The 18658-nt window shown below is 46.6% G+C and overlaps 1 protein-coding gene across 1 annotated transcript in view; it reads left to right on the top strand.

Annotated features, from left to right (window-relative positions):
* Positions 1-18658, top strand: part of LOC129838273 (ras-related protein Rap-1b-like) — a 48239-nt gene that overhangs the window by 26076 nt on the left and 3505 nt on the right. The window contains exons 4-5 of the mRNA XM_055905127.1: positions 4368-4508; positions 8073-8216. Of these exons, the coding sequence (XP_055761102.1) occupies positions 4368-4508; positions 8073-8216 (285 nt within the window). The remainder of the gene's footprint in view (positions 1-4367; positions 4509-8072; positions 8217-18658) is intronic.

Here is an 18658-nt window from a genome sequence, read left to right as displayed (position 1 = left end):
CTTCAGTATCTCTACTGTGATCAGCCTCCTCCTCCACCACCATGTCTTCAGTATCTCTACTGTGATCAGCCTCCTCCTCCACCACACTGTCTTCAGTATCTCTACTGTGATCAGCCTCCTCCTCCACACTGTCTTCAGTATCTCTACTGTGATCAGCCTCCTCCTCCTCCATAATGTCTTCAGTATCTCTACTGTGATCAGCCTCCTCCTCCACGACTGTCTTCAGTATCTCCACTGTGATCAGCCTCCTCCTCCACACTGTCTTCAGTATCTCTACTGTGATCAGCCTCCTCCACCACACTGTCTTCAGTATCTCTACTGTGATCAGCCTCCTCCTCCACCACTGTCTTCAGTATCTCTACTGTGATCAGCCTCCTCCTCCACACTGTCTTCAGTATCTCTACTGTGATCAGCCTCCTCCTCCACCACTGTCTTCAGTATCTCTACTGTGATCAGCCTCCTCCTCCACACTGTCTTCAGTATCTCTACTGTGATCAGCCTCCTCCTCCACCACTGTCTTCAGTATCTCTACTGTGATCAGCCTCCTCCTCCACACTGTCTTCAGTATCTCTACTGTGATCAGCCTCCACCACCACACTGTCTTCAGTATCTCTACTGTGATCAGCCTCCACCACACTGTCTTCAGTATCTCTACTGTGATCAGCCTCCTCCATAATGTCTTCAGTATCTCTACTGTGATCAGCCTCCTCCTCCTCCACACTGTCTTCAGTATCTCTACTGTGATCAGCCTCCTCCACTACACTGTCTTCAGTATCTCTACTGTGATCAGCCTCCTCCTCCTCCACACTGTCTTCAGTATCTCTACTGTGATCAGCCTCCACCACACTGTCTTCAGTATCTCTACTGTGATCAGCCTCCTCCTCCACCACACTGTCTTCAGTATCTCTACTGTGATCAGCCTCCTCCACCACACTGTCTTCAGTATCTCTACTGTGATCAGCCTCCTCCACCACACTGTCTTCAGTATCTCTACTGTGATCAGCCTCCTCCACCACACTGTCTTCAGTATCTCTACTGTGATCAGCCTCCTCCACCACACTGTCTTCAGTATCTCTACTGTGATCAGCCTCCTCCTCCACCACCACACTGTCTTCAGTATCTCTACTGTGATCAGCCTCCTCCTCCATAATGTCTTCAGTATCTCTACTGTGATCAGCCTCCTCCTCCTCCACCACACTGTCTTCAGTATCTCTACCCTGACCAGCCTCCACCACCACACTGTCTTCAGTATCTCTACTGTGATCAGCCTCCACCACACTGTCTTCAGTATCTCTACTGTGATCAGCCTCCTCCTCCTCCACACTGTCTTCAGTATCTCTACTGTGATCAGCCTCCACCACCACACTGTCTTCAGTATCTCTACTGTGATCAGCCTCCACCACACTGTCTTCAGTATCTCTACTGTGATCAGCCTCCTCCTCCATAATGTCTTCAGTATCTCTACTGTGATCAGCCTCCACCACCACACTGTCTTCAGTATCTCTACTGTGATCAGCCTCCTCCTCCACCACCATGTCTTCAGTATCTCTACTGTGATCAGCCTCCTCCTCCACCACACTGTCTTCAGTATCTCTACTGTGATCAGCCTCCTCCTCCACACTGTCTTCAGTATCTCTACTGTGATCAGCCTCCTCCTCCTCCATAATGTCTTCAGTATCTCTACTGTGATCAGCCTCCTCCTCCACGACTGTCTTCAGTATCTCCACTGTGATCAGCCTCCTCCTCCACACTGTCTTCAGTATCTCTACTGTGATCAGCCTCCTCCACCACACTGTCTTCAGTATCTCTACTGTGATCAGCCTCCTCCTCCACCACTGTCTTCAGTATCTCTACTGTGATCAGCCTCCTCCTCCACACTGTCTTCAGTATCTCTACTGTGATCAGCCTCCTCCTCCACCACTGTCTTCAGTATCTCTACTGTGATCAGCCTCCTCCTCCACACTGTCTTCAGTATCTCTACTGTGATCAGCCTCCTCCTCCACCACTGTCTTCAGTATCTCTACTGTGATCAGCCTCCTCCTCCACACTGTCTTCAGTATCTCTACTGTGATCAGCCTCCACCACCACACTGTCTTCAGTATCTCTACTGTGATCAGCCTCCACCACACTGTCTTCAGTATCTCTACTGTGATCAGCCTCCTCCATAATGTCTTCAGTATCTCTACTGTGATCAGCCTCCTCCTCCTCCACACTGTCTTCAGTATCTCTACTGTGATCAGCCTCCTCCACTACACTGTCTTCAGTATCTCTACTGTGATCAGCCTCCTCCTCCTCCACACTGTCTTCAGTATCTCTACTGTGATCAGCCTCCACCACACTGTCTTCAGTATCTCTACTGTGATCAGCCTCCTCCTCCATAATGTCTTCAGTATCTCTACTGTGATCAGCCTCCTCCTCCTCCACCACACTGTCTTCAGTATCTCTACTGTGATCAGCCTCCTCCTCCTCCACACTGTCTTCAGTATCTCTACTGTGATCAGCCTCCTCCACCACTGTCTTCAGTATCTCTACTGTGATCAGCCTCCTCCACTACACTGTCTTCAGTATCTCTACTGTGATCAGCCTCCTCCTCCACCACACTGTCTTCAGTATCTCTACTGTGATCAGCCTCCTCCTCCTCCACCACACTGTCTTCAGTATCTCTACTGTGATCAGCCTCCACCACACTGTCTTCAGTATCTCTACTGTGATCAGCCTCCTCCATAATGTCTTCAGTATCTCTACTGTGATCAGCCTCCTCCACCACACTGTCTTCAGTATCTCTACTGTGATCAGCCTCCTCCTCCACCACACTGTCTTCAGTATCTCTACTGTGATCAGCCTCCTCCTCCTCCACCACACTGTCTTCAGTATCTCTACTGTGCTCTAACATCTTGTTAACTCAGTTGGAATGATACTGAGCCTCACCCCGTCCAAGCCAGGTGATGGAAGTGTGCAGGGCAAATATTTACACAAGATAAAGAGAAAAGCATTGGATGGATCCTTGTCCGTGTTATCATCCCAAATGACCAGGCTCTAGACGGGATCCTTGCACATGTTATCATCCCAAATGACCAGGCTATAGACGGGATCCTTGCCCATGTTATCATCCCAAATGACCAGGCTCTAGATTGGATCCTTGCCCATGTTATCATCCCAAATGACCAGGCTCTAGACGGGATCCTTGCACATGTTATCATCCCAAATGACCAGGCTATAGACGGGATCCTTGCCCATGTTATCATCCCAAATGACCAGGCTCTAGACGGGATCCTTGCACATGTTATCATCCCAAATGACCAGGCTATAGACGGGATCCTTGCTCATGTTATCATCCCAAATGACCAGGCTATAGACGGGATCCTTGCTCATGTTATCATCTCTAATGACAAGGCTTTAGATGGGATCCTTGCCCATGTTATCATCCCAAATGACCAGGCTCTAGATTGGATCCTTGCCCATGTTATCATCCCAAATGACCAGGCTCTAGACGGGATCCTTGCACATGTTATCATCCCAAATGAACAGGCTATAGACGGGATCCTTGCCCATGTTATCATCCCAAATGACCAGGCTCTAGACGGGATCCTTGCACATGTTATCATCCCAAATGACCAGGCTATAGACGGGATCCTTGCTCATGTTATCATCCCAAATGACCAGGCTATAGACGGGATCCTTGCTCATGTTATCATCTCTAATGACAAGGCTTTAGATGGGATCCTTGCCCATGTTATCATCCCAAATGACCAGGCTCTAGATTGGATCCTTGCCCATGTTATCATCCCAAATGACCAGGCTATAGATTGGATCCTTGCCCATGTTATCATCCCAAATGACCAGGCTATAGACGGGATCCTTGCACATGTTATCATCCCAAATGACCAGGCTCTAGATTGGATCCTTGCCCATGTTATCATCCCAAATGACCAGGCTCTAGATTGGATCCTTGCCCATGTTATCATCCCTAATGACCAGGCTTTAGATGGGATCCTTGCCCATGTTATCATGACAGAGCTTTAGATTGGATCCTTGCCTGTGTTATCACCCCTAATGACAAGGCTTTATATGGGATCCTTGCTCATGTTATCATCTCTAATGACAAGGCTTTAGATGGGTTCCTTGCCCATGTTATCACCCCTAATGACAAGGCTTTATATGGGATCCTTGCTCATGTTATCATCTCTAATGACAAGGCTTTAGATGGGTTCCTTGCCCATGTTATCACCCCTAATGACAAGTCTTTAGCTTGGATCATTGCCCATGTTCTCATCCCTAATGACAAGGCTTTAGATTGGATCCTTGCCCATGTTATCACCCCTAATGACAAGTCTTTAGCTTCCTGTATGTCTCTCTCTCCTTCACAGGAACAATTCACAGCCATGAGAGATCTGTACATGAAGAATGGCCAGGGCTTTGCGTTAGTGTACTCCATCACAGCCCAGTCCACTTTCAACGACCTGCAAGACCTACGAGAACAGATCCTCCGAGTCAAAGACACTGACGATGTAAGTTATCACACACACATGCAAGGATGCGCACACACACACACACACACACACACACACACACACACACACACACACACACACACACACACACACACACACACACACACACACACACACACACACACACACACACACACACACACACACACACACACACACAGAAAAAGACACAACTACACTACACTCACACATATACACTGAGATCCTAGGAGAGCAGATGGCATTCTCCTACCTTGGGAAGATGGCATTCTGCTACCTTGGGAAGATGGAATGTGTGTGTTCCTGCCCATACATGTACACCTTGATGCAGAATGCCTGGGCTTCAGGCCGGGTCACACGGGGTTAAAACATACTAGCTCAGCTGAGTGTTACATTTCATTCCTCTCTCTCTCTACAGTAAACCAGGAGAGGATACTAACTCAGCTGAGTGTTTCATTTCATTCCTCTCTCTCTCTACAGTAAACCAGGAGAGGATACTAACTCAGCTGTGTGTTTCATTTCATTCCTCTCTCTCTCTACAGTAAACCAGGAGAGGATACTAACTCAGCTGTGTGTTTCATTTCATTCCTCTCTCTCTCTCTACAGTAAACCAGGAGAGGATACTAACTCAGCTGTGTGTTTCATTCCTCTCTCTCTCTACAGTAAACCAGGAGAGGATATTAACTCAGCTGTGTGTTTCATTCCTCTCTCTCTCTACAGTAAACCAGGAGAGGATACTAACTCAGCTGTGTGTTTCATTCCTCTCTCTCTCTACAGTAAACCAGGAGAGGATACTAACTCAGCTGAGTGTTTCATTTCATTCCTCTCTCTCTCTACAGTAAACCAGGAGAGGATACTAACTCAGCTGTGTGTTACATTTCATTCCTCTCTCTCTCTACAGTAAACCAGGAGAGGATACTAACTCAGCTGTGTGTTACATTCCTCTCTCTCTCTCTACAGTAAACCAGGAGAGGATACTAACTCAGCTGTGTGTTTCATTCCTCTCTCTCTCTACAGTAAACCAGGAGAGGATATTAACTCAGCTGTGTGTTTCATTTCATTCCTCTCTCTCTCTACAGTAAACCAGGAGAGGATACTAACTCAGCTGTGTGTTTCATTCCTCTCTCTCTCTACAGTAAACCAGGAGAGGATATTAACTCAGCTGTGTGTTACATTTCATTCCTCTCTCTCTCTACAGTAAACCAGGAGAGGATACTAACTCAGCTGTGTGTTACATTCCTCTCTCTCTCTACAGTAAACCAGGAGAGGATACTAACTCAGCTGTGTGTTTCATTTCATTCCTCTCTCTCTACAGTAAACCAGGAGAGGATACTAACTCAGCTGTGTGTTTCATTCCTCTCTCTCTCTACAGTAAACCAGGAGAGGATACTAACTCAGCTGTGTGTTTCATTTCATTCCTCTCTCTCTCTCTACAGTAAACCAGGAGAGGATACTAACTCAGCTGTGTGTTTCATTTCATTCCTCTCTCTCTCTACAGTAAACCAGGAGAGGATACTAACTCAGCTGTGTGTTACATTTCATTCCTCTCTCTCTCTACAGTAAACCAGGAGAGGATACTAACTCAGCTGTGTGTTTCATTCCTCTCTCTCTCTACAGTAAACCAGGAGAGGATACTAACTCAGCTGTGTGTTTCATTCCTCTCTCTCTCTCTACAGTAAACCAGGAGAGGATACTAACTCAGCTGTGTGTTTCATTCCTCTCTCTCTCTACAGTAAACCAGGAGAGGATACTAACTCAGCTGTGTGTTACATTCCTCTCTCTCTCTACAGTAAACCAGGAGAGGATATTAACTCAGCTGTGTGTTTCATTTCATTCCTCTCTCTCTCTACAGTAAACCAGGAGAGGATACTAACTCAGCTGTGTGTTACATTCCTCTCTCTCTCTACAGTAAACCAGGAGAGGATATTAACTCAGCTGTGTGTTTCATTCCTCTCTCTCTCTACAGTAAACCAGGAGAGGATACTAACTCAGCTGTGTGTTTCATTCCTCTCTCTCTCTACAGTAAACCAGGAGAGGATACTAACTCAGCTGTGTGTTTCATTTCATTCCTCTCTCTCTCTCTACAGTAAACCAGGAGAGGATACTAACTCAGCTGTGTGTTTCATTCCTCTCTCTCTCTCTACAGTAAACCAGGAGAGGATACTAACTCAGCTGTGCTTGTGGAAAAAGAAATTTTCTATAGAGCCTATGAATTGAACAACAAAGCAAAAACCCTTCATACCTATCAATGTGTTTAATGTGACCTCGAATAATATTAAACTTCTCTCTCTCTCCCCCTATATTATCTCCCTCTCTCTTTCCTGTCTCCACTCTTTTTATATTTCTCTCTCCCCCTTTCGCTGTCTCACCCTCTCCCCTTTTCTCTGTCTCTCTGCCTCTCCATCTCCCTGCCTCTCTCCTGTTTCTCCCTCTCTCCTCCTTTCGCTGTCTCTCCATCTCCCTGCCTCTCTCCTGTTTCTCCCTCTCTCCTCCTTTCGCTGTCTCTCCATCTCCCTGCCTCTCTCCTGTCTCTCCCTCTCTCCCCCTTTCGCTGCCTCTCCATCTCCCTGCCTCTCTCCTGTCTCTCCCTCTCTCCCCCTTTCGCTGTCTCTCCATCTCCCTGCCTCTCTCCTGTCTCTCCCTCTCTCCCCCTTTCGCTGTCTCTCCATCTCCCTGCCTCTCTCCTGTCTCTCCCTCTCTCCCCCTTTCCCTGCCTCTCTCCCTCTCTCCCCCTTTCTCTGTTTCTCTGCCTCTCCATCTCCCTGCCTCTCTCCTGTCTCTCCCTCTCCCCCTTTCTCTGTTTCGCTGTCTCTCCATCTCCCTGCCTCTCTCCTGTCTCTCCCTCTCTCCCCCTTTCCCTGCCTCTCTCCCTCTCTCCCCCTTTCTCTGTTTCTCTGCCTCTCCATCTCCCTGCCTCTCTCCTGTCTCTCCCTCTCCCCCTTTCTCTGTTTCTCTGCCTCTCCATCTCCCTGCCTCTCTCCTGTCTCTCCCTCTCTCCCCCTTTCCCTGCCTCTCTCCCTCTCTCCCCCTTTCTCTGTTTCTCTGCCTCTCCATCTCCCTGCCTCTCTCCTGTCTCTCCCTCTCCCCCTTTCTCTGTTTCTCTGCCTCTCCATCTCCCTGCCTCTCTCCTGTCTCTCCCTCTCTCCCCCTTTCGCTGTCTCTCCATCTCCCTGCCTCTCTCCTGTCTCTCCCTCTCTCCCCCTTTCGCTGTCTCTCCATCTCCCTGCCTCTCTCCTGTCTCTCCCTCTCTCCCCCTTTCCCTGCCTCTCTCCCTCTCTCCCCCTTTCTCTGTTTCTCTGCCTCTCCATCTCCCTGCCTCTCTCCTGTCTCTCCCTCTCCCCCTTTCTCTGTTTCTCTGCCTCTCCATCTCCCTGCCTCTCTCCTGTCTCTCCCTCTCTCCTCCTTTCTCTGTCTCTGCCTCTCCATCTCCCTGCCTCTCTCCCTCTCTTCCCCTTTCTCTGTCTTTCTGCCTCTTTATCTCCCTGCCTCTCTCTTGTCTCTCCCTCTTTCTCTGTCTCTCCTTCTCCCCTGCTTCCACTCCCCCCTCCCCTCCTCCTCCCCACTCCTCCCTGCTCTCTCCAGGTTCCGATGATTCTGGTGGGTAATAAATGTGATCTGGAGGATGAGCGTGTTGTGGGGAAGGAACAGGGACAGAACCTGGCCAGACAGTGGAGCAGCTGTGCTTTCCTGGAGTCCTCCGCAAAGTCCAAGATCAACGTCAACGAGGTGAGTACAACACACACCTCACACACCCTGCATCACTACACCCTGCATCACTACACACCCTGCATCAGTACCCACACACCCTGCATCACTACACACACACCCTGCATCAGTACCCACACACCCTGCATCAGTACCCCCACACACCCTGCATCAGTACCCCCACACACCCTGCATCAGTACCCCCACACACCCTGCATCAGTACCCCCACACACCCTGCATCAGTACCCACACACCCTGCATCAGTACCCACACACCCTGCATCAGTACCCACACACACCCTGCATCAGTACCCCCACACACCCTGCATCAGTACCCCCACACACCCTGCATCAGTACCCCCACACACCCTGCATCAGTACCCCCACACACCCTGCATCAGTACCCCCACACACCCTGCATCAGTACCCCCACACACCCTGCATCAGTACCCCCACACACCCTGCATCAGTACCTACACACACTGCATCAGTACCTACACACACACCCTGCATCAGTACCTACACACCCTGCATCACTACACACACACCCTGCATCAGTACCCACACACCCTGCATCAGTACCTACACACCCTGCATCAGTACCTACACACCCTGCATCACTACACACCCTGCATCAGTACCTACACACCCTGCATCACTACACACACACCCTGCATCACTACACACCCTGCATCACTACACACCCTGCATCACTACACACCCTGCATCACTACACACCCTGCATCACTACACCCTGCATCACTACACACCCTGCATCACTACACCCTGCATCACTACACCCTGCATCAGTACACACACACCCTGCATCAGTACACCCTGCATCACTACACCCTGCATCAGTACACACACACCCTGCATCAGTACACCCTGCATCACTACACCCTGCATCAGTACACACACACCCTGCATCACTACACCCTGCATCAGTACACACCCTGCATCACTACACCCTGCATCACTACACCCTGCATCAGTACCTACACACCCTGCATCAGTACCCACACACCCTGCATCAGTACCCCCACACACCCTGCATCAGTACCCACACACCCTGCATCAGTACCCACACACCCTGCATCACTACACCCTGCATCACTACACCCTGCATCAGTACCTACACACCCTGCATCAGTACCCACACACCCTGCATCACTACACACCCTGCATCAGTACCCACACACCCTGCATCACTACACACCCTGCATCAGTACCCCCACACACCCTGCATCAGTACCCACACACCCTGCATCAGTACCCACACACCCTGCATCAGTACCCACACACCCTGCATCACTACACACACCCTGCATCAGTACCTACACACCCTGCATCACTACACACACACCCTGCATCACTACATACCCTGCATCAGTACCCACACACCCTGCATCAGTACCCACACACCCTGCATCAGTACCCCCACACACCCTGCATCAGTACCTACACACCCTGCATCAGTACCCACACACCCTGCATCACTACACACCCTGCATCAGTACCCACACACCCTGCATCAGAACCCACACACCCTGCATCAGTACCTACACACACCCTGCATCACTACACACACACCCTGCATCACTACATACCCTGCATCAGTACCCACACACCCTGCATCAGTACCCACACACCCTGCATCACTACACCCTGCATCACTACACACACCCTGCATCAGTACCTACACACCCTGCATCACTACACACACACCCTGCATCACTACATACCCTGCATCAGTACCCACACACCCTGCATCAGTACCCACACACCCTGCATCAGTACCCCCACACACCCTGCATCAGTACCTACACACCCTGCATCAGTACCCACACACCCTGCATCACTACACACCCTGCATCAGTACCCACACACCCTGCATCAGAACCCACACACCCTGCATCAGTACCTACACACACCCTGCAGTAACAGGTTCTGTATCTCCTATGAACAGTAACTTTAAACAACAGGTTCTGTACCTCCTATGAACAGTAACTTTAATCAACAGGTTCTGTATCTCCTATGAACAGTAACTTTAATCAACAGGTTCTGTACCTCCTATGAACAGTAACTTTAAACAACAGGTTCTGTATCTCCTATGAACAGTAACGTTAATCAACAGGTTCTGTACCTCCTATGAACAGTAACGTTAATCAACAGGTTCTGTACCTCCTATGAACAGTAACGTTAATCAACAGGTTCTGTACCTCCTATGAACAGTAACTTTAATCAACAGGTTCTGTACCTCCTATGAACAGTAACTTTAAACAACAGGTTCTGTACCTCCTATGAACAGTAACTTTAATCAACAGGTTCTGTATCTCCTATGAACAGTAACGTTTATCAACAGGTTCTGTACCTCCTATGAACAGTAACTGATAGGATTAAAGTGTGTTGTTGCTGTCAGTAGCAGTGTGGGATATTTAGATAGTTAGTCTGAGGTTAATCAGTAACCTCACTAGTAGCTGAACCTTCCCTCCTTCTGGTCCCACTGTGTTTACAACGGACTCTGATGTCACACAATGGTGCTGTCTGTGTGTGTATCTGTGTGTGTCTCTCTGTCTCTCTGTCTCTCTGTCTCTCTGTCTCTCTGTCTGTCTGTCTGTCTGTCTGTCTGTCTGTCTGTCTGTCTGTCTGTCTGTCTGTCTGTCTGTCTGTCTGTCTGTCTGTCTGTCTGTCTGTCTTTATGTTTGTTTGTCTGTCTGTCTTTATGTTTGTTTGTGTGTGTGTGCGCCCAGCTGCCCAGGGCCACCAGAGGCTACCAGCCAGCGACATCCCCTCATCTGGCCTGCGTCACCTCTGTATATACACACACACACACACACACACACACACACACATAAACAAATAGCAGCCTCACCCTCTCTGTACACATAGAAATCACTTTCCAACATCTAGTCAAACACACACACGTCAGGCAGTCTACTTCAGTCAACAACACAGTGTTTTGTTCCACCAAGATACAGGGCATTCTGAAAGTATTCAGACCCCTTGACTTTTTCCACATTTTGTTACGTTACAGCCTTATTCTAAAATTGATTAAATAGTTTTTTTCCCTCAGTAATCTACTGTTGTGACTTTGATTAATGTGATGATGGATATTTATCAATAACTAACTATGTTTAATTGTTACCCGATTTTAAATGAATCATGTAATAATTAACTCATTAGGATTTGGGGCACCACGGAATATACCGTCTCCAGAATTCAACTCTAAAAGATATGTTATATATCGATAACAGTAATTTATTAATCATTACCTCACATCAGTCTCATTCTGAACGTCGCAGATTTCTTGAATCCGCAAGAACCCCAGCCTTTTCTGATTATTCAGTTCTACACAAATTGATTGAATTATTTATTAACTAACTAACTAAATAATAACACAGAATACACATACACAGTTACATGAGACAAAAGTCCCTAGTGGACTTACAAGATATTACGGCTTGTTACACAATGGAGAAGGGGGTGGGGACAATAGAGAGAGAGGGAGAAGGGGGTGGGGACAATGGGGAGAAGGGGGTGGAGGGCTGCAGAGATGGTTGTCCTTCTGGAAGGTTCTCCCATCTCCACAGAGGAACTCTGGCGCTCTGTCAGAGTGACCATCGGGTTCTTGGCCATCTCCCTGACCAAGGCCCTTCTCCCCCGATTGCTCAGTTTGGCCGGGCGGCCAGCTCGGTTTTTGCTCTGCCGTGCACTGTCAAATGTGGGATCTTATATAGACAGGTGTGTGCCTTTCCAAATCATGTAAATGTTATTTACTTAAAGTGGACTCCTATCAAGTTGTAGAAACATCTCAAGGATGATAAATGGAAACCAGATGCACCGGTGCTCAATTTTGAGTCTCATAGCAAAGGGTCTGAATGCTTATGTAAAAAAGGTATTTTTGTTTTTATTTATCATACATGTGCAATAATGTCTAAAAACCTGTTTTCGCTTTGTCATTATGGGGTCTTGTGATGTCATTATGGGGTCTTGTGATGTCATTATGGGGTCCTGTGTTGTCATTATGGGGTCTTATGATGTCATTATGGGGTCTTGTGTGTAGAATGATGAGAAAAAAATATGTAATCCATTTTAGAATAAGGCTGTAACGTAACAAAATGTGTAAAAGGTGAAGGGTTCTGAATACTTTCCGAATGCCCTGTATGTTTGACAGTTGATTTTGAATGCTGAACCTATTGCTTCAGAATAATACGTCTCATTTAGCAGTTTGTGTTTCTTGCTCTGCATTCAGTTTGATTACCAGCTCCAGATATCGGGCCGTGGCCTTAATGTTAATCTCTTCCTAAACAGCCTCGCTCATTCCATCGTTAAATCTGTCTCTGTCTGCCTGCCTGCCTCCTCTCCCCTTCATCTCTTCAATACTAGGCTATAGCCCAACCACACCACTACAGCCTTTCACTTAGATAATGAAGGGATGGCATTGGACTTAATGTCTCAGAATCAGCAGCAAGCCTTTGTATTTGTATTTATTATGGATCCCCATTAGTTCCTGCCAAGGCAGCAGCTACTCTTCCTGGGGTTTATTATGGATCCCCATTAGTTCCTGCCAAGGCAGCAGCTACTCTTCCTGGGTTTATTATGGATCCCCATTAGTTCCTGCCAAGGCAGCGGCTACTCTTCCTGGGGTTTATTATGGATCCCCATTAGTTCCTGCCAAGGCAGCGGCTACTCTTCCTGGGGTTTATTATGGATCCCCATTAGTTCCTGCCAAGGCAGCGGCTACTCTTCCTGGGGTTTATTATGGATCCCCATTAGTTCCTGCCAAGGCAGCGGCTATTCTTCCTGGGGTTTATTATGGATCCCCATTAGTTCCTGCCAAGGCAGCTGCTACTCTTCCTGGGTTTATTATGGATCCCCAATAGTTCCTGCTAAGGCAGCTGCTACTCTTCCTGGGGTTTGTTATGTATCCCCATTAGTTCCTGCCAAGGCAGCGGCTACTCTTCCTGGGTTTATTATGGATCCCCATTAGTTCCTGCCAAGGCAGCAGCTACTCTTCCTGGGGTTTATTATGGATCCCCATTAGTTCCTGCCAAGGCAGCAGCTGCTCTTCCTGGGGTTTATTATGGATCCCCATTAGTTCCTGCCAAGGCAGCAGCTACTCTACCTGGGGTTTATTATGGATCCCCATTAGTTCCTGCCAAGGCAGCTGCTACTCTTCCTGGGGTTTATTATGGATCCCCATTAGTTCCTGCCAAGGCAGCAGCTACTCTTCCTGGGGTTTATTATGGATCCCCATTAGTTCCTGCCAAGGCAGCAGCTACTCTTCCTGGGGTTTATTATGGATCCCCATTAGTTCCTGCCAAGGCAGCTGCTACTCTTCCTGGGGTTTATTATGGATCCCCATTAGTTCCTGCCAAGGCAGCAGCTACTCTTCCTGGGGTTTATTATGGATCCCCATTAGTTCCTGCCAAGGCAGAAGCTACTCTTCCTGGGGTCCAGCAAAATTAAGGCAGTTTATACAATTTTAAAAACATTACAATACATTCACAGATTTCCCCACACACTGTGTGCCCTCAGGCCCCTACTCCACCACTACCACATATCTACAGTACTAAATGTATGTGTGTGTATATAGGGGGATAATGCAGAGATGCCGTTGGGCTTATATAATGAAGAGATGGCATTGGGCTTCATGTCACATCATCAACAAAGGCCAAACCCTGTTCTGCTCTGAGTCAAGAATCCACTATCCCAGACAACACTTTCCTGCCCCAGGCCTTATTCATGTATTCACTCATTCACCACTGTGATAGGCAACAGTAGCTGTGAGGTCAGTCAGTGGGGTTTAATGTGGGTTGACCCCTGACCCGTTACACCACTATAAACCAGGTTTAATGTGGGTTGACTCCTGACGCCTGGGGCGTTACTCCACTATAAACCAGGTTTAATGTGGGTTGACCCCTGACCCCTGGGGAGTTACACCACTATAAACCAGGTTTAATGTGGGTTGACCCCTGGGGAGTTACTCCACTATAAACCAGGTTTAATGTGGGTTGACCCCTGGGGAGTTACTCCACTATAAACCAGGTTTAATGTGGGTTGACCCCTGACCCCTGGGGCGTTACACCACTATAAACCAGGTTTAATGTGGGTTGACCCCTGACTCCTGGGGAGTTACTCCACTATAAACCAGGTTTAATATGGGTTGACCCCTGGGGAGTTACTCCACTATAAACCAGGTTTAATGTGGGTTGACCCCTGGGGAGTTACTCCACTATAAACCAGGTTTAATGTGGGTTGACCCCTGACCCCTGGGGAGTTACACCACTATAAACCAGGTTTAATGTGGCTTGACCCCTGGGGAGTTACACCACTATAAACCAGGTTTAATGTGGCTTGACCCCTGGGGAGTTACACCACTATAAACCAGGTTTAATGTGGCTTGACCCCTGGGGAGTTACACCACTATAAACCAGGTTTAATATGGGTTGACCCCTGACCCCTGGGGAGTTACACCACTATAAACCAGTTATCCCATTAAGCACCAGTCTCTAGCTGGTCTGAGCCATGCTCTTGGTTTAAGTGGTGATAGAGATTATCCATTCTAATAGAGATGACCCATTCTAATAGAGATGACCCTATTCTAATAGAGATTACCTATTCTAATAGAGATGACCCATTCTAGTAGAGATGACCCATTCTAATAGAGATGACCCATTCTAATAGAGATGACCCATTCTAATAGAGATGACCCATTCTAATAGAGATGACCCATTCTAATAGAGATGACCCATTCTAATAGAGATGACCCATTCTAATAGAGATGACCCATTCTAATAGAGATGACCCATTCTAATAGAGATGACCCATTCTAATAGAGATGACTCCATTCTAATAGAGATGACCCCATTCTAATAGAGATGACTCCATTCTAATAGAGATGACTCCATTCTAATAGAGATGACTCCATTCTAGTAGAGATGACCCCATTCTAATAGAGATGACCCCATTCTAATAGAGATGACTCCATTCTAATAGAGATGACTCCATTCTAATAGAGATGACCCCATTCTAATAGAGATGACTCCATTCTAATAGAGATGACTCACTTCTAATAGAGATGACTCACTTCTAATAGAGATGACTCACTTCTAATAGAGATGACTCACTTCTAATAGAGATGACTCACTTCTAGTAGAGATGACTCACTTCTAGTAGAGATTATCCATTCTAATAGAGACTGTAGGTCTTTGGTTGATCCACAACCTGTGTCATTGACAACAAGCTGGCTCCATTAGAGAGATGCCATTGTCAACAGGAAATTGGCTTTATGGGTAGTACCAGCCTAAGATATATCCTTGTTTCCTGGCATGATAGCACCCTCTCTCTCTCACTCACTCACTAACATCTGATTGATATTGGTTTAATCACTATAATTATGCAATTGGCTCGAGCTGTAACCATTGATTATATCCAAGGGGTATGTTTCATGTCTAAAGAGTGCAGATTCAGGACAGGAGGCTGTCTGCTCCAAATGGATGTGATGTGGTGTGTGTATGTGAGTTATGTAACAACTCTGGGTGTGTGACAGTGACAACTACAATTACCCCTAGTCGTACAGCTTTGTCTGTTACCCCTAGTCATACAGCTTTGTCTGTTACCCCTAGTCATACAGCTTTGTCTGTTACCCCTAGTCATACAGCTTTGTCTGTTACCCCTAGTCATACAGCTTTGTCTGTTACCCCTAGTCATACAGCTTTGTCTGTTACCCCTAGTCATACAGCTTTGTCTGTTACCCCTAGTCATACAGCTTTGTCTGTTACCCCTAGTCGTACAGCTTTGTCTGTTACCCCTAGTCGTACAGCTTTGTCTGTTACCCCTAGTCGTACAGCTTTGTCTGTTACCCCTAGTCGTACAGCTTTGTCTGTTACCCCTAGTCGTACAGCTTTGTCTGTTACCCCTAGTCGTACAGCTTTGTCTGTTACCCCTAGTCGTACAGCTTTGTTTGTTACCCCTAGTCGTACAGCTTTGTTTGTTACCCCTAGTCGTACAGCTTTGTCTGTTACCCCTAGTCGTACAGCTTTGTCTGTTACCCCTAGTCGTACAGCTTTGTCTGTTACCCCTAGTCGTACAGCTTTGTCTGTTACCCCTAGTCGTACAGCTTTGTCTGTTACCCCTAGTCGTACAGCTTTGTCTGTTACCCCTAGTCGTACAGCTTTGTCTGTTACCCCTAGTCGTACAGCTTTGTCTGTTACCCCTAGTCAAACAGCTTTGTCTGTTACCCCTAGTCATACAGCTTTGTCTGTTACCCCTAGTCGTACAGCTTTGTCTGTTACCCCTAGTCGTACAGCTTTGTCTGTTACCCCTAGTCGTACAGCTTTGTCTGTTGAAATAAAATAATCAGACCATTCCTTCATTCTGACCAGTTTGTGATACTATAAATACACTATTGTCAAAGATACTTCATATAGTCTAAAATACTTCACATAGTCTAAGATACTTCATTCTTGTCTAAGATACTTCATGTCTTAAATACTTAAATATTTGACTGCAACATTTTGAGAATATACAGTACCAGTCAAAAGTTTGGACACACCTACTCATTCAAGGGTTTTTCTTTATTTTTACTATTTTCTACAATGTAGAATAATAGTGGACATCAAAACTATGAAATAACACATATGGAATCATGTAGTACGCAAAAAAGTGTTAAACAAATCAAAATATATATTATATTGTAGATTCTTCAAAGTAGCCACCCTTTGCCTTGATGACAGCTTTGCACACTCTTGGCATTCTCTCAACCAGCTTCATGAGATAGTCAACTGGAATGCATTTCAATTAACAGGTGTGCCTTGTTAAAAGTTAATTTGTGGAATTTATTTTCTTCTTAATGCGTTTGAGCCAATCAGTTGTGTTGTGACAAGGTAGGGGTGGTTTACAGAAGATAGCCCTATTTGATAAAATACCAAGTACATATTATGGCAAGAACAGCTCAAATAAGCAAAGAGAAACGACAGTCCATATTACTTTAAGACATGAAGGTCAGTCAATTCGGAAAATTTCAAGAACTTTTAAAGTTTCTTCAAGTGGTCACAAAAACCATCAAGCGCTATGATGAAACTGTCTCTCATGAGGACCGCCACAGGAAAGGAAGACCCAGAGTTACCTCTCCTGCAGAGGATAAGCTCATTAGAGTTAACTACACCTCAGATTGCAGCCCAAATTTATTATTCACAGAGTTCAAGTAACAGACACATCTCAACATCAACATGTTCAGAGGAGACTGTGTGAATCAGGCCTTCATGGTCGAATTGCTGCAAAGAAACCACCACTAAAGGACACCAATGAGAAGAAAGGACATGCTTGGGCCAAGAAACACAAGCAATTGACAGTGGAAATCGGTGGAAATCTGTCCTTTGGTCTAATGAGTCCAAATTTGAGATTTTTGATTCCAACCGCCGTGTCTTTGTGAGACGCAGAGTAGGTGAACGGATGATCTCTGCATGTGTGGTTCCCACCGTGAAGCATGGAGGAGGAGGTGTGATGGTGCTTTGCTGGTGACACTGTCAGTGATTTATTTAGAATGTAAGGCACACTTAAACAGCATGGCTACCACAACATTCTACAGTGACACGCCATCCCATCTGGTTTGCGCTTAGTGGGACTATCATTTGTTTTTCATCAGGACAATGACCCAACACACCCCCAGGCTGTGTAAGGGCTATTTGACCAAGAAGGAGAGTGATGGAATGCTGCATCAGATGACCTGGCCTCCACAATCACCCGACCTCAACACAATTGATATGGTTTGGGATGAGTTGGACCGCAGAGTGAAGGAAAAGCAGCCAACAAGTGCTCTGCATATGTGGGAACTCCTACAAGACTGTTGGAAAAGCATTCCAGGTGAAGCTGGTTGAGAGAATGCCAAGAGTGTGCAAAGCTGTCATCAAGGCAAAGCGTGGCTACTTTGAAGAATCTCAAATATAAAATGTATTTTGACACTTTTTTGCTTACTACATGATTCCATATGTGTTATTCCATAGTTTTGAATGTCTTCACTATTATTCGGCAATGTAGAAAATAGGAAAAATAAAGAAAAACCCTTGAATGAGTAGGTGTGTGCAAACATTTGACTGCTACTGTATATACAGTTGCTCTGAATGAGTCATGATCTATCATTAACCAATAATAAACCCTTAGGTGAGTTCTCACAGATTGAGACGTGATTTGTCTGTCTAGTAAATATTGTGGCCTGAGGTGTCATCTTGTCTGGTTGGGATGTGAGTGACATCACTCACGCTGTCCACTGAGATCTGGTCTGAGCCTTGGGCCTGACTAAACCGCTCTGACTGACTCTAAAACCATCTATCTGACAGGGTGTGAATCCATCTAGTCCAATGGCACACTCTGCCATTTACATGTATTCTCTCATGGTTTAGCTTTTTCAAACCAAGACACCTGTGACTGTTTCCTAACACGATACCCATGGCTGCCCA

The sequence above is a fragment of the Salvelinus fontinalis genome, chromosome 39, assembly GCF_029448725.1.
Source record: "Salvelinus fontinalis isolate EN_2023a chromosome 39, ASM2944872v1, whole genome shotgun sequence".
In the NCBI taxonomy this organism is placed as follows: domain Eukaryota; kingdom Metazoa; phylum Chordata; class Actinopteri; order Salmoniformes; family Salmonidae; genus Salvelinus; species Salvelinus fontinalis.
Note: the sequence above shows the minus strand (reverse complement) of the source record. Positions and strands in the feature narration are given on the sequence as shown.